Genomic DNA, 19,839 nt, shown 5'->3' on the forward strand with positions numbered 1-19,839 from the left:
ATTTGCTACTCATTCTCAATCAATATGTGAATATTACTCTCAATCCATTTTTGACCATTTCTTGAAATTCTAACATCAATAGAGATCAAATTAGTAGAAATAAGTGTAATGTTGGATAAAGTACCTTACGCAGGAGGATTAAAAGTACCTGGAGAATAGAAGCCAATTTGCTACTTGAGCAAAAAAGGATCTATCAGTAAGATCGAAAGAACCATCGTCATTGACTTTCTTGACACCTACTTGAGTAGGTTGCATTACTGAATTTTAGATAGATATGTAGCTAGATATATAGGTACGCAAGTAGGTATTTAGGTGGACTTGAAAATGAGGTTGGGTATGAGAAGAGGCTATTATTGAGATATCTTGAAGTATTATCTATACGTTATAGTGAGATATCTATACCAAATACTACGCTAATAACAAATTACATTATCAATATCAAGTACCAATCTATAGCTGCTCCACCCATATTCTCCATTATTTGTTCTCAGAATCGTATTACTCCTTCATAATATAGGTATCACTGTTTTATTTGTATTCCAATGAATTGGAGAAATTGGGTTAGCAATGTTAGCATCACAATAAGAAGAGTAGAAGATACATTGAGTATTGTTAGTACCCATAACGCACAAGATGAACTTCAGACGGTGCTAATGTCACTGCCAGGGTTTAAATAAAAGGCAGTCAATATCAATACATATACTGGTTTGGTGGTTTTCTTCTATCCTGTGTGTATACCTTCTCTCTTCGCTTTTAGGACAATAAGCCCTCAGGCCTCATCAGTTAAGCTGAGAAGCGCAGAGCAATTTTGTAGCCAAAATCAAATATCAACCCAAAAACAGTCACCCTAGCACTGACTGAGGGCTGACGAAAAACGCTGACCCCGTCTGAACACCGGAAAAGGCGAAGAAAAAGAAGTTAAGTTCTCTCTCTCTCTCAAAAAAAAAAAAAAAAAAAAAAAAAAAAAAAACTGGAGAAAGGTAGGTGATAAATTTCTCTCTCTCTGATCATATCACTGATAATCTAGGTCTTATGAATGAAAACCCAACATAAAAATATCAAGTAGTACCTAATGAAACACGACCGTCCTAATGAGCAGATTCATTTCACAATTCAACGTTTCAATGTGCCTTACTGTTTCAGCAGCGCCTAATGACGATGACTTTATAAATCACAAGTTTTCTTGCTAATGCGATAAACATAACCTTAATTTTGAGTTGAAAGAAAAATGAAACTAAATAGACCTCTTTTAAGTAGATCAATGACGGAAATGAAGTTACAACCTAATGGAGCATCAAACTTCAGAGAAACTTCAGTTAGACTTTGGAAGCCGTTGTTAATGAAATATCAAATTTAAAGATTGTACAGAAGCTATGAAGCTATAATTGTACTGAAACTATTCATGATCCGAAAGTTCATTTGACACTAATTGAATTAACTGTCACTCTCTAGTCTGTATTTTTTCTCTGCTATTTCCTCAACTCCATCAAACTTCATTCAAGATCTTACGTATCTTCCTTGGATGTTGAATGAGGATATTGCCTGTGCTCTGGATCTGCGCAATAAGAGCCTAGGTTAGTAGAGTACGAGTAGTCTAAGAAATTTATTCCAAGCCTCACGCAGTGCGAAATCTAGGTTGGCAGATATTAAGGTACTATTTACTATCTAATGAATAATTAGGTGTATGTAATTGAATGAATTAAATAGGAAATTGGAAACAAAAGAGTCATCAAAATAGACTAGAAACTCGATTCTCAATAACAATAACAAACAACAGCGACCGAAAAAGAATGAGAAGGTTTAGCAAATTCCTCTGTTTTATCAACAAGGTTTTTGATCGTCAGCATATTCCTTGTAGTGGAATGTCGAGTATTGTCCACCAGGACAGGATAGGTATAGTTTGATATTAGGTTCCATGTGGATTGTGGGTGCATTGTATCCTGTTTTGCCTGACGTCATAGATACTGATATCTTCAATTCTTCATCCCGATGACTAATGTTAAAGATGTTTCTGGTGTTGAAGATATTTCTCATACAGAAGTGATGGTAAGGAATTCGTCAAAGATGCTGGCACGTTTTGAATCTTGTCTTTTACACTATTTTACATTAATCATGAAGTCATCATCAACATTATCATGAACTGCCTTTGGGTCTATATTTTGGGTATCTAATATTTGTTAGTTTGGATCTCTGGGTTGGGTTGGCTTTTACCTAATATTCGTCCGAAGACTTTGACGAAAATGTTGCACTTCAACGAGTGTTGGTTATGATAATTATGTTCTTGTAGTCTAATAATTATTCCTGCTTCCTGTTTATATCCTTAAGAAAGTCATTAACTCTCGGCACTATTCCTCTAATCTCCAAACACGCGCTTACAATCACCCATCACTGTGTTTACAATGGTCTTTATTTTCAGCATCAAAGAAAACAACAATTACTTTCTTCATGTTATCAGAAGCACGTGCTAAGGCGTTCATATTGCTATATTAATTTATGTTACGATCGTGTGTAATACGTAGCGCCGTGATCGGACCTCTAGGTCGATCTAAGAGGGAAACGAACCTTTTCCTATATCATGATATGGCTTGGGATTTATAGGTTTTGCAACAGTAATAGTTCTAGAGATACGATTTAAACACTTTTCACATCGTTTATGTGTGAGATCGTGTTAATTACTTTCTTTATGTTATCAGAAGCACGTGCTAAGGCGTTCATATTGCTGTATTAATTTATGATGTTACGATCGTGTGTAATACCTAGCGCCGTGATCGGACCTCTAGATCGATCTAAGAGGGAAACGAACCTTTTTCTATATCATGATGTGGCTTGGGATTTATAGGTTTTGCAACAGTAATAGTTCTAGAGATACGATTTAAACACTTTTCACATCGTTTATGTGTGAGATCGTGGTGCATATAGCTATGAATATCTACTTGCTTTATTGTTCTTAAACTTTCTAAGATCAGTATATTGTTTTCATTTTTACTTACGGGCTCTTTTCAAAATAATTATGCTAAATCCTGACATTTCCACCAATGGAGAGAACATCAATGGACAATGGACATAATCCTCAAATTCTAATTGAATGACGAAAACCAACCCCCCAAAATACTGACGTGTTGAGGATCAAATTACATATAACAGAAAAACAAAAGGTTCAAATTATTGAGTTCATTATGAGGATGTATAAAGAGAAGTAAGGGTTTTGCATAAAATATTCCTACACAACTGCAAAACATGCACCTATAGCTACAGATACCTACAGCCATAATTCTGTAGACATGCAGATTACAGATGTGCTATTGTAAAACCACAACATTGACTGAACTCCTGGTTCTTTCAAGAAACAGAAGAAGCAGAAGAAGAAGAGAAAGAAAAAAGAAAAATAGATAAAAGAAGTGAAAGAGCAGCAATTTGTCTCTCAACAAATTGTTCCTTGATCTATGGTCATAGCTGCATTCGTAGGAGCAGTTCTTAGAAATCAAACACACAACATACCACAGGCCGGGAATACCAAGGAAAGTGAAGACATAGAAAAGAAAGTGGACTATGACCATCACAGCACCAGAGACAATAATTACTGTGGAAACAGATTTGACTGACATGTGACAGTACCCAAGTGATGATGAGTTACATTTTGATAGCAATAAGACTAAAGAATAGCCCAACTGAAGATCTGATGCTTGCTGAACATTCTGAACAATTTAAACATTGAATTAGAAATATATTTTGACCAAGATAGAAACATTACCAGACTAACAAAAGACAAATTGTGCAACAAGCAACAAGGGCTTGGAAAGGCCAAATCTACATGATTGTGTATGATGAATAGCTTTACAATAAAAACTTTATGAAAGTTGAAACCCCTAATCCTTTACACCGAGAGTTCGGAACACTCATAAAAGTACAAAAAATATTTAACGTAATAAGAACAACTCGCAAGAACCAATTACCATGAATGGCAACATGATATATCTACATACATCTGATGAGAACAATTCCCATGCAACTGATATGAAATTTCTCATACTGACGAATATCTCTGGTTTTAATTCAGTATCGACGTCAACAATCAGAATGAGAATGATAATGTTATGTTTCCACATTGCAGTAAACCTCGTGTTACAGAACTCTGATGTAATTTGAATTTTATACCATCTTGGAATTTGTAAATTGGATTACGATGATGTTAAAGAAACGTTTTGAGTTTTGACCTCCGCGAAATTTGATTCCGAAATTTCACATGTGAACCAAAATACATAACTTATTACTTATAGATAGACAAGTTGTTATACCTACATAAGTAACTCAACACTCAACAAATAGGTAACCCGAGAAACTAGAACTAAGTATTAAATTCTATTGGTGTCTATAGAACTAGATGCAAAATAGCTAATTAGGAAAACTTCCGCCCAAGTCAAATTATTATGAGTTCACAAGCTTCCTAGTGATTCATATTTTGATTAGGGATCTAATCATTCTAATCTGTGACAAAGGTGGATTAGATAAAGATGAGCTACTCTGATTCTCAAAACTAATAAGAAAGTTATCGTAGAAAATAACGTATAGAAAATATTTCGAGTAGTATTGTAAATAAAGTATGTTACTCTATTGTGGTATTGAAATTGGAAATAGAGGTTGCATGCATATTTACAATAATCCACGACCTCTTCGGTGTGAGAAATAAGTTGGAATCAGACGTAGTTTTAATTCTCAATCAATATGTGAATATTACTTATTCAAGCTCTTATGTTCAGCATACGCTTATTACTAACATACTCTAATAATAGGTTTGTTTACATTGTCTATATTTAGATGGAATAGATCAGTTGCGCTTACTTGGGTGATGTTTCAAAGTCATAGAGCAGGAAAAATGAGGACCAACGGAATTTTTTTTTCTTCTACGACTTCTAGATTCCGAGATAAATCGATTTAAAAAATATCGGTAAATAGTGAACATTGACGTCACCGCATACGCTCCCGTAGGAGATGACGTCACATCAAATGTCCCGAGCAAAGCTCCCTCGCAGGCAACGCATTAATGTGTTTGTGCGCATAGTCCCGAGATAAATCGATTTAAAAAATACCGGTAAATCGTGAAAATCCAGTCAAACTTTACACCATTTCTCCTTCTTTCTCCCTTTTCTATCCGAGAAAGGAAATTTGATGGTAATTCTGACACATCCACTAAAAAGAAATCTAGAGCTTACGTGACTCTCTTATTGTAAGATGACGATCTTAATCCGTCAAGATTTCTAAAAAGAGAGAGACTTTCTATCTGACTTTTGACCACTACCGAGGAATTCAGGTAGACCTAAACTACTAAGTACCTAGGTTATATACGACTACCTAGCTCTATAGGTAGATACAATAGATACATACCTACATACCTAGCTAATCTAACTATAGGTATGTAGAATCTCAGGCGATAATTGCCGGTATATAAACCAGATTACCGGTCTCTAATTTTAATTACCAGGCCATAATTATCTCCTCCAGGTTGTTTACATTTTCTGTACTACGAAAACATACCTACTTTCGAATGATTTGCATCAGCATTAGATATTTTCAGAATTTCAGACTTGTTCCGATGTCTATTTCTAGTTATTCTACTCAGAAATCTTAGAATAACAACAGTAGACTCTCTACGAGGGTCGCTAGTCATGGAGCGTGGTTAGTATCGGGATGGTTAACCACCTGCATCTCGGCAATCGTGTGCTACTGGCTTTTCCCGGCCTCACTCAGGAAAAGTCCTCATTTTAAAATGATTTACCACTCGTGTCTAGACAGCCTAAAACTGGTAGGTAGGTACCTTAATGATAAGAGACTATTATTTTGATTTATGTTGGTACTTCGTTTGAGTTAGTCGTATAATGCATTGAAGAATTTATCTGCAATGAAAGCGCTCCTCGTATTCTCAGGTAAGCCGAATAGCAGCATGTCACATAAATGTGAGTGGACAGCCCAGTATTACACTTTCAAAACATTAGTGCTTGAAGTATTTATCTGCAATGAAAGCTCTCCTCGTATTCTCAGGTAAGCCGAATAGCAGCATGTCACATAAATGTGAGTGGACAGCCCAGTATTACACTTTCAAAAACATAAGTGCAAGTTCTTTTCGTTGTAAATTTAAAAGGCTTAAAACATGCAACCATCACTGTCACTCTTTAGTCTGTATTTTTTTCTCTGCTATTTCCTCAACTCCATCAAACTTCATTCAAGATCTTACGTATCTTCCTTGGATGTTGAATGAGGATATTGCCTGTCCATTATGAAAAAGAGCATTTACAACAAGTCAACAAAGAACCTTATCATTTTATTTTTGTAAAATTAAATTTGAAATGAATAAATAGGTAGATACCTAATTAAATTTGTTCAAACACTTTGTAATGCATTTTATGCCATACATTGCCATATTACGAATTTCTGAATAATGAATAATTATTATTTACTATAGATACCTACCAAATTACCGAATAACTTATTTAGACCTGTAGCAGGAATATCAGCGTTATATCGGTGATTCATCATGGATCAATTCATATTCTACATAAAATGATAACAAATTACCATGATTTCATTCCAACATGATAACAGATGATACAGATCTACTCCTAACAGTCCTAACGCACTTACCCATTATACCTAAAATAATAACTATCAGTCTGATCTGACAGTAAATTTTGATGTGATACCTATCAATAAATTGAATAATTATACAGGGCATCTTAAATTCAATAGGTGAGCCTAGTTAGCTTGGAGAGTAGCGTGTCTGCCTTGTAAGCGCTAGGTCGCGAGTTTGATTCTCGCCCGGGGCGGATTTTATCCTGAACAGATAAGGTTCGTTTTTCGGAACGGCTGGCTTTCTCATATCCTGTCTTTCATCATCTCTTCACTTTCGGTACGATTAGACCTTAGCAGTTACATCTCCCTCTATCAAACATCTTCAAACATTATACAACACACTGTATCAGATAGGAAGTTCCTATAGGATTAGCAAGTTAGGAACCTGACAACAACTAATATAACTATAAAGAGTAGGTATGTATAAAGAAGAAAACCAAATAAAATCAGCAAAAACAATCATACAAACACCATAAACGTCTCTGGCCATGACATTGGGCCCGTAGTCATTGAGGCGATTTTGGCCCAAATATGGTAATGCCTGGTTTGAATGTTACTTCTCTTGGTTCGAAGGATTAGCAAGTTAGGAACCTGACAACAACTAATATAACTATAAAGAGTAGGTATGTATAAAGAAGAAAACCAAATAAAATCAGCAAAAACAATCATACAAACACCATAAACGTCTCTGGCCATGACATTGGGCCCGTAGTCATTGAGGCGATTTTGGCCCAAATATGGTAATGCCTGGTTTGAATGTTACTTTTCTTGGTTCGACTGTTGTATTGGTTTGAATCAGGCAGGATTTCAACAGGGGGGTAACGGGGCAAGAATCCGAATAGTGGCTAAATTGCCAAACTTTCGCCCAAATATGGCACTAAAAAAAATATAACAATACTTTTAGTTTTAGCACTTTGATTACTTTGAATCTAATCTGTAGGTGGGTGGTTCGAGTCCAGGTCGAGACATAAAATTTAGCGCAGTATGTTACAGCGGGGAATGACGCTTGTGACAAGCATTTTATGCCACAATTAAAATTCCTGGAATATGACAAAATATGGCTCTAAGAGAAAGCTAAATGTCATTTTATCGGAATTTTGTTCAAAATATGGCGTTTTAGCAAGGCGTCGTGTCAAATATATGCATTTGACGGTCTCTGCTCTGTGCTTTTATTATAATGTAATACTTTTGGTACCTATATTACTAAACAGATAACACACAGAAAGTCCAGTCTGAGGCTTAGGTGCAGGGGTAAAGAGCCCTGAAAGTGGGGTTGAGCTTATACGAATCTACGAAATTTAGGAGCAAATTCACCCCAAAGAGAGGGGGGCCGGGCCCCCTGACCCCAGGCGCCCTACTAAATACGGCCCTGGTTCAAATGTAACTTCTCTTGACATGTCGTCCTGCTGTCACGGAAATGGAAGAACTTCTTGACAAATATAACCTACTGGCGAAACTGGTAACTAGGTGCTGATCTAAATATAATTGTGGTTCTTCCGACCTAGACCTAAGTTTTTTTTTTTTTAAGATGAGTGTTCCACCGCCGTTTTTATTTCGTAGCAATGGAACAACTGCTACATTAGACGCTTGTGGCCTGTGTCGTAGCATGCCCATCCCCTAGTATGCCTCTCATCAGTACCTAAAAAAAAACATGTAGGTAGGTAGTTATCAGACCTTTCAATCTAACTAGGTAGTGTCTTAAAAAGAAGAAGAAAATATGTAGGTACCCACCTAGTTATGTGTTATGTGTATTGTGTACATAGGTAGGTACTTACCATTTCTGTGGTACATACACAGGTAATATTTTGGCGAGACGTTGATTGATTTCTTATCTTATCTCAGACCAAATTTCCTATATAGGTGCCTGAGTGAAAAAAAAAAAAAAAAACGGGCGCAATATAGGTAGGTAGTCATGTACCTACACCTACTTACCAGCAGAAACACAACATAATGTGTCCAATTAATAACCTAATGGGGGACCTAATAACTGCCTCTTGATCTTATCGTAAATCGAATGTGTCCAATTAATAACCTAATGGGGGACCTAATAACTGCCTCTTGATCTTATCGTAAATCGTATTAGTAAATTTAACCACAACGGATATTAAGGAGCGCGGTAGCGCTCCTCCCCGCCAAGTCAAAAAAGTTTGACCGCGCTACTATAGAGATATTATACGCGACAGGGGAATTAGCCGTTTTCATACCTGACTACTCCATAATTTTTTACCTACCTACCTATCGATCTTAGGTACCTACCTAACATAAGTTTTTCTAATAGGTCATATACGTATGTACAGAACTTAGTCAAATTTTATTTTTGTAGAAATATTTTGCCTGAATTCCTAGCAAAAGTGTTTTAGATTTAAGCGCCTTGATAATGTATTATGTATAGTACAACTTGTTCTTTTTATAAAACAAAATGAGTAATTTCACTTATTTCACGTGAACTATTGAAGAAATTTTGACGTGTCATTTTGTACGAAAAAATTTGCCTATATTTGGCACAACTCCATTTACAGACGTGTAAACATACCTCAGACAAACGTAACATAATTCATGTACAGTCGAACCTGGATATAATAGAAACCCCTTTATAATAGAAAAAATCTCAAGTCCCGGCCCTTTGGGGCCAAAAACCTCCTTGTATAATTGAGAAAAAAACCTGGATATAATGGATTTTTTTTTTTCCGTTCAAGGTCAAGATTGACCTCTATATAATAGAAAGTCCAATTCTCAGACCTCTATATAATAGAAAACTGCCTATTATATCCAGGTTCGACTGTACATACTCCACCTATATGTCGAATGGTCTTATGGATGGTTCAGCGTAATTTCTAATCTCTAAAGACATTTCCAGGAGAGAGAAAAAAAAAATCTTATTTTGATCCGTGATTTTCCTTAGGTAACCGTCAAATTGTCTTCCTGTTTTTTCAGTTATCCAACAAAACTCTACGGACTCAAATCAAAACCAACAAAAAAGAAAAGGACCCTGGACACACAGACAAAACGGACACAGGGCAGAGAACTTGGTTCATAGGGCACCCGTCTGACATTCTGCCTACCATGACCCTTGTCTCACGAACCAAGGACCAAATGTAAACCGGGTACCAAATGTAAACCTCACCAATACGAAGGGAAAGACAGTGAACCTCAGCAACAATGAGTGTGGCAAGTTTGAAGAACAAGTTCAGCTCCCAGGACACAGCACCTTTGCGCGCTCCAGGAACGAGCTTTCTACACGGTAATAATATTGATAATGTTTTTTTTTGAGGTTTGACAGAGGGAACTGTAACTGATAAATAAGATCTTATCGTACCGAAATCGAAGAGAGAAGGAAGACAGGATAGGAGAAAGCCAGCCGTTCAGAGAACGAACATTATCCGTTCCGGATAAGATGCGCCCTGGGCGGGAATCGCACCTGCGCCCTAGCGCTTTCAAGGCAGACACGCTACCAACGTACCAACCAAGCTAACTAGACTGACTTCAGGTTCTGGAATTCTTGTTGGTTATACATAAGTAGGTCTGTATTTTGTAAATTTCATTTCTTCCTTATTCTCTCATTGTATTGACATATGTCTTTCTTTCCGATAGGTAACAAAGTGGGAAGCTCCCCTGTCCAACAAAATGGTACCGGGGCCCAACAACAAACCATCAACGGAAGCGTTGAGTCCAAAATCAAAAACCGCTGGAACACCAACGTTTCAGAAGTCCCCAGCGGTGAGAATAAATTCCAGAACGGTGGAAGACCGGCCAACCCGCAACATCAGCCCCTGGAGAAGCGGACATCCAGTGAGAATTTTGGGGTGAAGCTGAAGAAGATCAGCCAAGGGGAAACGGAACCAAGTAACCGGAGCTTCCTCCACAATAGCAGCAACAACAGCAACACCAACACCGGAAGCAATACCACCAACAGTAACAGCAACACTTACACCAACAGCAACAACAGCAGCAGCAACATGATCAACAGCACCAGCAATGGTTCCCGCATCTCTCCCCCTCCACAACCACCAGCCAACAAGACGCCAATGTTCAAAATCGCCGACAACACCAAATTCGCCAAGGCACAACAGCCGGAGTTGTAACAATCGTATGACTAATTATAATAAATTAAACTTAGTATTTTTTATTTTAGGTTTGATAGGGGATAGAGGGAACTGTAACGGCTAAGGTTCCGTATCGTCTCGAAATCGAAGAGAGATTATTCTATCAAGAGGTTTGATAAGGGGAACTGTAACTGCTAAGGTCCTAAGTATCGTCTCGAAATCGAAGAGAGATTATTCTATCAAGAGGTTTGATAAGGTTTAGAGGAGGAGGACAGAAGAGGAGAGGGTCAGTCGTTTCGAGGACGAAAATTATCTGTTCAGATAAAATAATCCGCCTCGGGCAGGCTCCGAAGGTCCCCGATTCGATTCCCGAAGACTTTCGGCTCTGTGCTTGAAGTTCGGTCTGCAATTAGCCTCGTGAGAACAATTGAGCCACTTTAATCGAGCAGCGACCAGTGGCGCCATTGCCAGTGTAAAAAGATTATTGAAATATGGGATATGGGGGCACGGTTGGTCCAGTGGTAACGCGCTTGCTTGCCATGCAGAAGGTCCCGGGTTCGAATCCCACCATCGACAAAAATTTGAACAGCCGGAAAAGGCCACACCGTGTTCGGCTGCGAATGCGTCCGCCAACGCTGAACCGAAAAAGTTCTCCGACAACACCGTCTCTAACGGTGGATCACCCAACGGTGGATTGCTCAACGGTCTCGCGCCGAATAAATCGAATCTCTTCAACTCCATCAAACAGAGCTCTCCGGGTACCAACAAAGCAAATCCTTACTCCCGAAGCAACCTTAACAAGGTGGGCTCCGTTGATGAAACGGACGCTATCAAACCAGGCTCCACAAACAACGCTGTGTCTCCATCGTCCAGATTTGCCGCCAACAGCAGCCCCTCCAGTAACACCCCCACCAACACCACAGTGTCGGCGGCATCCAGATTTGGACAAACCGCCAACAACGCCCCACGAAACGGATCTCCAGAAGCGGCAGAAAAACTGGCGGCGGCCAAAAGTATCGGTAACGTCTTAGCCCCGCGCGCGCGCCCCAGCGATTTGAAAATTGGCGCTACGTCGCCTATAGTTCCGCCGAAACCTGGCGGTCCGACACATATACCGGTCGCGCGGAGAGGATCGGATGCGTCGCCTACCGGGATGAATCCGGATAGATGGCGGATGAAGGTGGAGGAGTCGGAGCGGAAGAGGAAAGCCCTGATTGGAGAGAATCAAAAAGGTAAGAAACCATTAAAAGAAGATCAAAAGAATGAACTGCCATAGACCTGAGCTATTTCCTCCTCTGTCGACACAAACTTGAGCTATTTTTGCAAAAGTTTTAGAAGAGCTCTAGGTTTATTGAGCTCGTGAAAGAATAATTGTTAAATGAAATAAAATAAATAAAAAACAATAACAACAATTACCTTATTAGAGGGAACTGTAAAGGTAGAAACACACTACCATCACGTCACGTGAGTTCATGGGGAGTCAGAAAGATGTTCTGTTTCCTCCTCTGTCGACACAAACTTGAGCTATTTTTGCAAAAGTTTTAGAATAGGAGTATTCAGCTCTAGGTTTATTGAGCTCGTGAAAGAATAATTGTTAAATGAAATAAATAAAAAACAACAACAATTACCTTATTAGAGGGAACTGTAAAGGTAGAAACACACTACCATCACGTCACGTGAGTTCATGGGGAGTCAGAAAGATGTAGTTTTCAAAGGTTAATCTCACGTACTCCTGCCACCATCATAATGAGTACAGGGTACCCATACCTAAGTTGAAGTGTACCATTACTACTGAGTTCTAAATACACCCACTAGGTACCCCTTGAAAAAGTTCAATTCTTCAGTACTGTTTTGGACTGTACTGCACTGATGAAGCCGTCGAGTTCTAAATACACCCACTAGGTACCCCTTGAAAAAGTTCAATTCTTCAGTACTGTTTTGGACTGTACTGCACTGATGAAGCCGTCAAGATTCAAAATTTGCGCTTGTTATTCTTTTGTCCGCCATAACACAATTTTTTTTTCGCGTACCCCCTGTTGAAGATCGCTGATCTAACCTAACACATATTGTTTTACTCTTCGATGGTTTCAGTGCAGCGAGATCTGAGTGAGTCAAGCCGTCAAGATTCAAAATTTGCGCTTGTTATTCTTTTGTCCGCCATAACACAAAATTTGGCGTACCCCCTGTTGAAGATCGCTGATCTAACCTAACACATATTGTTTTACTCTTCGATGGTTTCAGTGCAGCGAGATCTGAGTGAGTTGGAGAAGAAGTTCGATCAGCTCAGGAAGGAACATGACAACACGAAGAAGGAGTTGACTCAAAAGAATCAGCAGCTGACTCACTTGAGAAACCGTAAGTACTAATATTTAGTAGTAAATAGTAAGAATAGTGCTTATATCTATACTGCTTGCATAGGACTGGAAGGTCCTTTTACTCCAGCAGTAGACTGGAAGGTCTTTTTACTTCAGCAGTAGACTGGAAGGTCCTTTTACTCCAGCAGTAGGCAGCTGACTCACCTGAGAAACCGTAAGTACTAATATTTAGTAGTAATTTAGTAAATAGTAAGAATAGTGCTCATATCTATACTGCTTGCATAGGACTGGAAGGTCCTTTTACTTCAGCAGTAGACTGGAAGGTCCTTTTACTTCAGCAGTAGACTGGAAGGTCCTTTTACTCCAGCAGTAGACTGGAAGCCTGGAAGGTCCTTTTACTCCAGCAGTAGACTGGAAGGTCGTTTTACTAGCTACTTACTATTACTGTGGTCAAATTCTCAAATTATATTGAGGATAAACTTCCATACCTCGGCTGGGATTGAACCCACGCCTTCCTGTTTACCAAGCGAGCGTCTTGACCATTACACCACCGAGGCAGGTGCTTCTTGGTTCGACTGTTGTATTGGTTTGAATCAGGCAGGATTTCAACAGGGGGGTAACGGGGCAAGAATCCGAATAGTGGCTACATTGCCAAACTTTCGCCAAAATATGGCACTAAAAAAAATATAACAATACTTTTAGTTTTAGCACTTTGATTACTTTGAATCTAATCTGTAGGTGGGTGGTTCGAGTCCAGGTCGAGACATAAAATTTAGCGCAGTATGTTACAGCGGGGAATGACGCTTGTGACAAGCATTTTATGCCACAATTAAAATTCCTGGAATATGACAAAATATGGCTCTAAGAGAAAGCTAAAAGCTACTTACTATTACTGTGGTCAAATTCTCAAATTATATTGAGGTTAAACTTCCATACCTCGGCTGGGATTGAACCCACGCCTTCCTGTTTACCAAGCGAGCGTCTTGACCATTACACCACCGAGGCAGGTGCAATCTTCTTGGAAGCCACCTACTTCCTTCGTTATCTTCTGTCTTCCTTCTACTAGGGAGCTACCACTTGTGGCACTAGTACAAACTAAAATTAACCTATTCTTGTCCTACAGTTTCGGAAGGTCTCTTAAGGTGTGTTTACACATAGTCGACCGATATATCTCGATCGACAACATAGATTCATTTCGTTGATCGACGGCCGGTCGACTATGTTTCGACACACCTTTAATAGAACGATTCTAAAACGTTACCCCTTTACCGTCCCAAAGTGTCGGAAGTTATTTTAAACAATACTAAAAGATTAACCCTTTACTGCCCCACAGTGTCAGAAGGTGTCTACAAGGAGTACGACCAACTCAAGCACCAGCACGAGTTGGAAATTCACGCAATGAGGAAAGCAATGGATCGAGCAACCCGATGGTATAAGGAGAACAAGGAGTTGAAACGCAAGTCCAGTGTTCTCATACAGAGAGTCAAACAGGAGGTAAGATATGAGTGAAACAGGAGGTAAGATATGAGTGAAACAGGAGGTAAGATATGAGGAAAGCAATGGGTAAGATATGAGTGAAACAGGAGGTAAGATATGAGTGAAACAGGAGGTAAGATATGAGTGAAACAGGAGGTAAGATATGAGTGAAACAGGAGGTAAGATATGAGTGAAACAGGAGGTAAGATATGAGTGAAACAGGAGGTAAGATATGAGTGAAACAGGAGGTAAGATATGAGTGAAACAGGAGGTAAGATATGAGTGAAACAGGAGGTAAGATATGAGTGAAACAGGAGGTAAGATATGAGTGAAACAGGAGGTAAGATATGAGTGAAACAGGAGGTAAGATATGAGTGAAACAGGAGGTAAGATATGAGGAAAGCAATGGATCGAGCTACCCGATGGTATAAGGAGAACAAGGAGTTGAAACGCAAGTCCAGTGTTCTCATACAGAGAGTGAAATGGTAGTGTGTTTCTACCGATAGTCAATAAGCTGACTGCTGATCCCTCTCTCCTTAGGAACTTGAAGCAAAGCACGCCAACCTGGACAAAGTCAGCAGAATGGTGGCGCAGGAAGTCAGCACACTCAGCGCCAAGTTTGAGAAGGAGAGGAAGCACTCGCAGGCCATTCAACAGCAAGCTGATCAGGTAAGTGGGTCAGTCAGCTTTAGAACTTACCTACTTAGAAGAACAGTCCGTACATTATCTTCACAAACCCGAATTGGTCAGAAATCCAAGGGACAATATCCTTTTTGTATTGACCTTTTTTTTCCACGATGATTGTTTCACCGCCGTTTACACTCGCAGGCTATTCAACAGCAAGCTGATCAGGTAAGTGGGTCAGTCAGCTTTAGAACTTACCTACTTAGAAAAACAGTCCGTACATTATCTCCACAAACCCGAATTGGTCAGAAATCCAAGGGACACTATCCTTTTTGTATTGACCTTTTTTTTCCACGATGATTGTTTCACCGCCGTTTTTATTTCGTAGCAATGAAAAAACTGCTACATTAGACTCGTGTGGTCTGTGTCGTAGTATTCCCCTCATCAGATAGGCGAGAAGACACACAGCACAAGAACACCATAAGCTGGTCACTTAATATTTCAATTACACTTCTTTGTCTTTTCCCGTGTACAGACGGGGTCGGTGTTTTTCGTCAGCCCTGATTCAGCCCTAGGGCTTTTGGGCTGACATTAAATTACACAAGAACACCATAAGCTGATCACTTAATATTTCAATTACACTTCTTGTTCTTCTTTGTCTTTTCCCGTGTACAGACGGGGTCGGTGTTTTTCGTCAGCCCTGATTCAGCCCTAGGGCTTTTGGGCTGACATTAAATTTGGTTTTGGCTACAAAATTTCACGAGTGGGGATGCCCTTCGCACTCAACCTTTACTAATTCTTTAGCAAGAGAAATTTCAGGCTCGTATGCTCCTGGTTAACGTCCCCTAGTCAGAAAAATTGTAATAACATTACACTAATTACCAATTATCTATCCTTCATTTCCAGGCAAAGAAGGAGCGTAACGTTCTAGCTCATCAGAGTCAACTACTCATGTTGGAAGCAATGGCAGATGAGAGATTCATGCAACTGCTTACCGAGATAGAAAACCTGAAGGCACAACTTGAAGACGAACAGAATAGACACGACAGCGAGATACAAATGCTACAAGTAAGTAAATCTTCTTCTTCCTCGCCTTTTCCCGTGTACAGACGGGGTCGGCGTTAGCTTAGTTGGTAGTGCGTCTGCCTTGTAAGCGCTAGGCCGTGGGTTCGATTCCCGCCCGGGGCGGATTTTATCCTGATGGGATAATGTTCGTTCTCGGAACAGCTGGCTTTCTCCTATCTCTTCTCTCTTCGATTTCGGGACGATAAGACCATAGCAGTTACAGTTCCCTCTGCCTGGCTTTCTCCTATCCTGTCTTCCTTCTCTCTTCGATTTCGGGACGATAAGACCATAGCAGTTACAGTTCCCTCTGTGTTCCTATCCTGTCTTCCTTCTCTCTTCGATTTCGGGACGATAAGACCATAGCAGTTACAGTTCCCTCTGTCGGCAGGCTTTCTCCTATCCTGTCTTCCTTCTCTCTTCGATTTCGGGACGATAATCGCTTTCTCCTATCCTGTCTTCCTTCTCTCTTCGATTTCGGGACGATAAGACCATAGCAGTTACAGTTCCCTCTGTCAACTTTCTTCCATCCTGTCTTCCTTCTCTCTTCGATTTCGGGACGATAAGACCATAGCAGTTACAGTTCCCTCTGTCAACATAAAGAAAAAAAAAGAAGATCTTTTCGTGCTGTTTCCAACGCTTTACAATACTCAAAAAAGTCAATTTTTGGACTTGGTCCACTCTGCCTCTTACCCATTTATTTCAGAAAAGCTTTTTTTACAACTTTCTTTCTCCTCATTTGCAGGAAAAACTGGAAGAGCGAGAAACAGAGCCGTATGTGGAAATCCTCGAGGAGAAACTCAAAGTGATTGAAAATGAACTGAGCATCGCCACTGAGAAGTATGAACGCGCTGAACAGAGACTGAGCGAGCTGGAAACCAGTGGAGGAGGTAAGGACCTACCAGGGAAGTATTGTGACTTTCCTAGTTTCCTCGCTCTTTTGATGAGGGACATGCTATGGGATGGGCATGCTACGACAGATTCGTAGAATCTCATCCTTTAAGGCTGTTTGCCCCTACACCTAAGCCTTCGGAGTGGGCTTTTTGTGTATGAAACACGACATGCTACAACACAGACCACACAAGTCTAATGTAGCAGTTCATGGCTAGGATAATACTATGGGATGGGCATGCTACGGCAGATTCGTAGAATCTTAACCCATCCTTTAAGGCTGTTTGCCCCTACAGGCCCTACACCCAAGCCTTCGGAGTGGGCTTTTTGTGTATGAAACACGACATGCTACAACACAGACCACACAAGTCTAATGTAGCAGTTCATTGCTAGGAAATACCGACGAAAAAACACTCATATTTTTTGATAGTAAAAAAAAGTCAATTCATGAAATATTCATGAAATAATGGTTGTCTTAAAAAAAAAAAATGTGGTAAAGCAGAGAGCTTCTTCACTTTTATGAATATCACAGCATTACTAAGTGCCTCCTTTACTGATAATATTCTCATTAATCAATCTCTATGTCACCACTGGTCGCTACACGATTAATGAATAATGCAGCTACTTACTTGTCCTCACGAGGCTGGGTGCACCCCGAACTCCAAGCACAGACCCCTAAAATCTCCCCCCCCCCCCCGGGCGATTTTTTTTTTTACAATAATATCGACAAGAAGTGAACACTTGTGTTGAAATACAACAAGTAGGTAAATCTGCCATGGGATATGATATTGAACATATGAAATTGGTCTAACAAAACAGACCAAACCGCACTGTGGTCCATTTTCCAACTTGTGAACTATGAACAAGGGGTCACAGTCGGGCCATCCACACAAAGACAAACATTGCGAAATGTAACGAGAAGAGACAATTCAAGTTTCGAAAGGTAACGAAAAGACACACTCGAGACTTGTTGATTGGCACGCCACAGAAATAGGTATGTATGTAGGTACCTACAGTCCACTTCAACTGGGAAGTCCGATGACCTTTGTCAAAAAATAGCTCGTTGATTAACAAGTAAGCATGTGAATAGTTGATCCCATCTACTTTTTTCTTTTCTCTTTACTGCACTAAGCTAATAAAGGTTTTTCCAGTTTCCACAAGTGTTACCGCCCCTTCACCGTGGAGCTTTTGGAGTTAATCCAACGGTCAACATAACTAGACCATAAAAGTGTATATTATTTAGAAAAAAATAGAAAAATCGGCAAACCTTAAGTGGACCTTGCTTGGTACAGGTACCTTGCACCAAAAATAAACTGGTTCCAAATTTCGTGAAAAAACAGATTAAAAACAAATCCCCATCAGCTGTGAAAGCACTAGCTTACGCCAAAAAGAAATGGTTGGACGAAGAGAAGAAATCACGGTTTAGGAAGAGAGATGGTGCGAGTGAGATGGGTCTGCTAATTAGGACAGAATTAGCAAAGAAGATGGAGTCAAGTCTATCATATCTGTATAAAGGAAAGGAAGTAGCAGATAAGGTGAGAGTGGCGAGCCACAAACATTATAGTCTGCTGTAAAGAAACTGGATGTACTGATGAACAGGAACGGTAACCATATTAAAAAAAAATAAAAATAATCGGTTATTTCCGCCTGTGGGCGGAGCCAAGTGCAACTTTTGCCGAATTTCAGATTTTTCCCTTTACTTACTCATCAAGACCTACCATCCTGCCAAATTTCAAGTTTCTACGACATCGGGAAGTGCCTCAACATTCTGTTGAGTGAGTGAGTGAATAATTGAGTGAGAAAATGCGATTTTTGCGCCTCTATATCTCCGGAACTACTAGGTATTAAAAGCTCAAATTTTCAAGGTATGTTTATATACCTTACCTAAATATGTGCCCTGAATTTCAAAAGTTTATCTTTAGAGGAATCCGATCTATGAAGGTGAGAAAAAAACCTGCCGAATCGCGTGTAAAGATACACAGGTGTGCTTACTGGAACTTTTTTTTAAAGAGGTTTGATAGAGGGAACTGTAACTGCTAGGGTCTTATCGTCCTGAAATCGAAGAGAGAAGGAAGACAGGATAGGAGGAAAGCCAGCCGTTCCGAGAACGAACATCAGGATAAAATCCGCCCCGGGCGGGAATCGAACACGCGGCCAGCGCTTACAAGGCAGACGCGCCACCAACCAAGCTAACTAAGCTGGCAATTCCACTCAAGAGTCTATTATAATTATTATTTATCTACTTTCAGGTGCCATTGATGATATTATCAATCAACTCAAAGAGGGCAAGTTCACGTTGAAAGCAACAGAGGTAAGTGATCTATGGTCTCACACTAGGCTTGCACGCTGGAGGTCTCGGGTTCAATTCCCGGCGGGGTCGAAGTTTTTTCGGCTCTGTTCTTAGATTTCGGGGTGCCCTCAGCCTCGTAAGGCTAATCGAAGAGCTACTTCAATCGAGTAGCGACCAGTGGCGGCATTACCAGGTAATAGGGTTATTGAATTATGGAAATATATTGCAAAGGGCTCACTTAGTAATGCTGTAGTATCCACAAAAGTTGTGAAAAAGCTCTGCTTTACCTCAGAGAATATGAGATTTGACTGATTTGAGATTTCATAATTACAGGGTGCAAAAAAAAAAAAAAAAAATCTGCCTTTTCCCAGCTTTCCAGTCTGGTAGACACCCTGTAATAGCCCACGTGTGTAATCTCTCTACTTTTCTATCCACAGAAGAAAGGCTCGCAAGAAAAGGGAAGAAGGCATCCCGGCAGTTGTGCAAGAATGATGAATCGTTCTAAGGAACACTC

General features: G+C 39.8%; 1 protein-coding gene and 1 long non-coding RNA gene across 2 annotated transcripts; one reads left to right on the forward strand and one right to left on the reverse strand.

The window, feature by feature from the left end:
- Positions 1-311: 311 nt before the first annotated feature.
- Positions 312-1,431, reverse strand: LOC113470642. Its single transcript, XR_003393619.1, has 2 exons — positions 1,070-1,431; positions 312-788 (listed from the first exon to the last, which is right to left on the reverse strand). It is a non-coding gene; the product is annotated as an uncharacterized LOC113470642 (long non-coding RNA).
- Positions 1,432-9,564: 8,133 nt separating this feature from the next.
- Positions 9,565-19,561, forward strand: LOC103516964 (bromodomain-containing protein DDB_G0280777-like). The gene is made up of 11 exons (XM_026829222.1): positions 9,565-9,865; positions 10,216-10,689; positions 11,252-11,899; positions 12,909-13,022; positions 14,316-14,487; positions 14,857-14,935; positions 14,999-15,127; positions 15,989-16,150; positions 16,890-17,078; positions 18,376-18,570; positions 19,248-19,561. The coding sequence occupies exons 1-11, from the start codon at positions 9,784-9,786 to the stop codon at positions 19,437-19,439; spliced, it is 2,436 nt and encodes an 811-aa protein (XP_026685023.1). The 5' UTR covers positions 9,565-9,783; the 3' UTR covers positions 19,440-19,561.
- Positions 19,562-19,839: the final 278 nt, after the last annotated feature.

This window comes from Diaphorina citri, unplaced genomic scaffold (genome assembly GCF_000475195.1).
Source record: "Diaphorina citri unplaced genomic scaffold, Diaci psyllid genome assembly version 1.1 scaffold1711, whole genome shotgun sequence".
Taxonomy (NCBI): Eukaryota; Metazoa; Arthropoda; class Insecta; order Hemiptera; family Psyllidae; genus Diaphorina; species Diaphorina citri.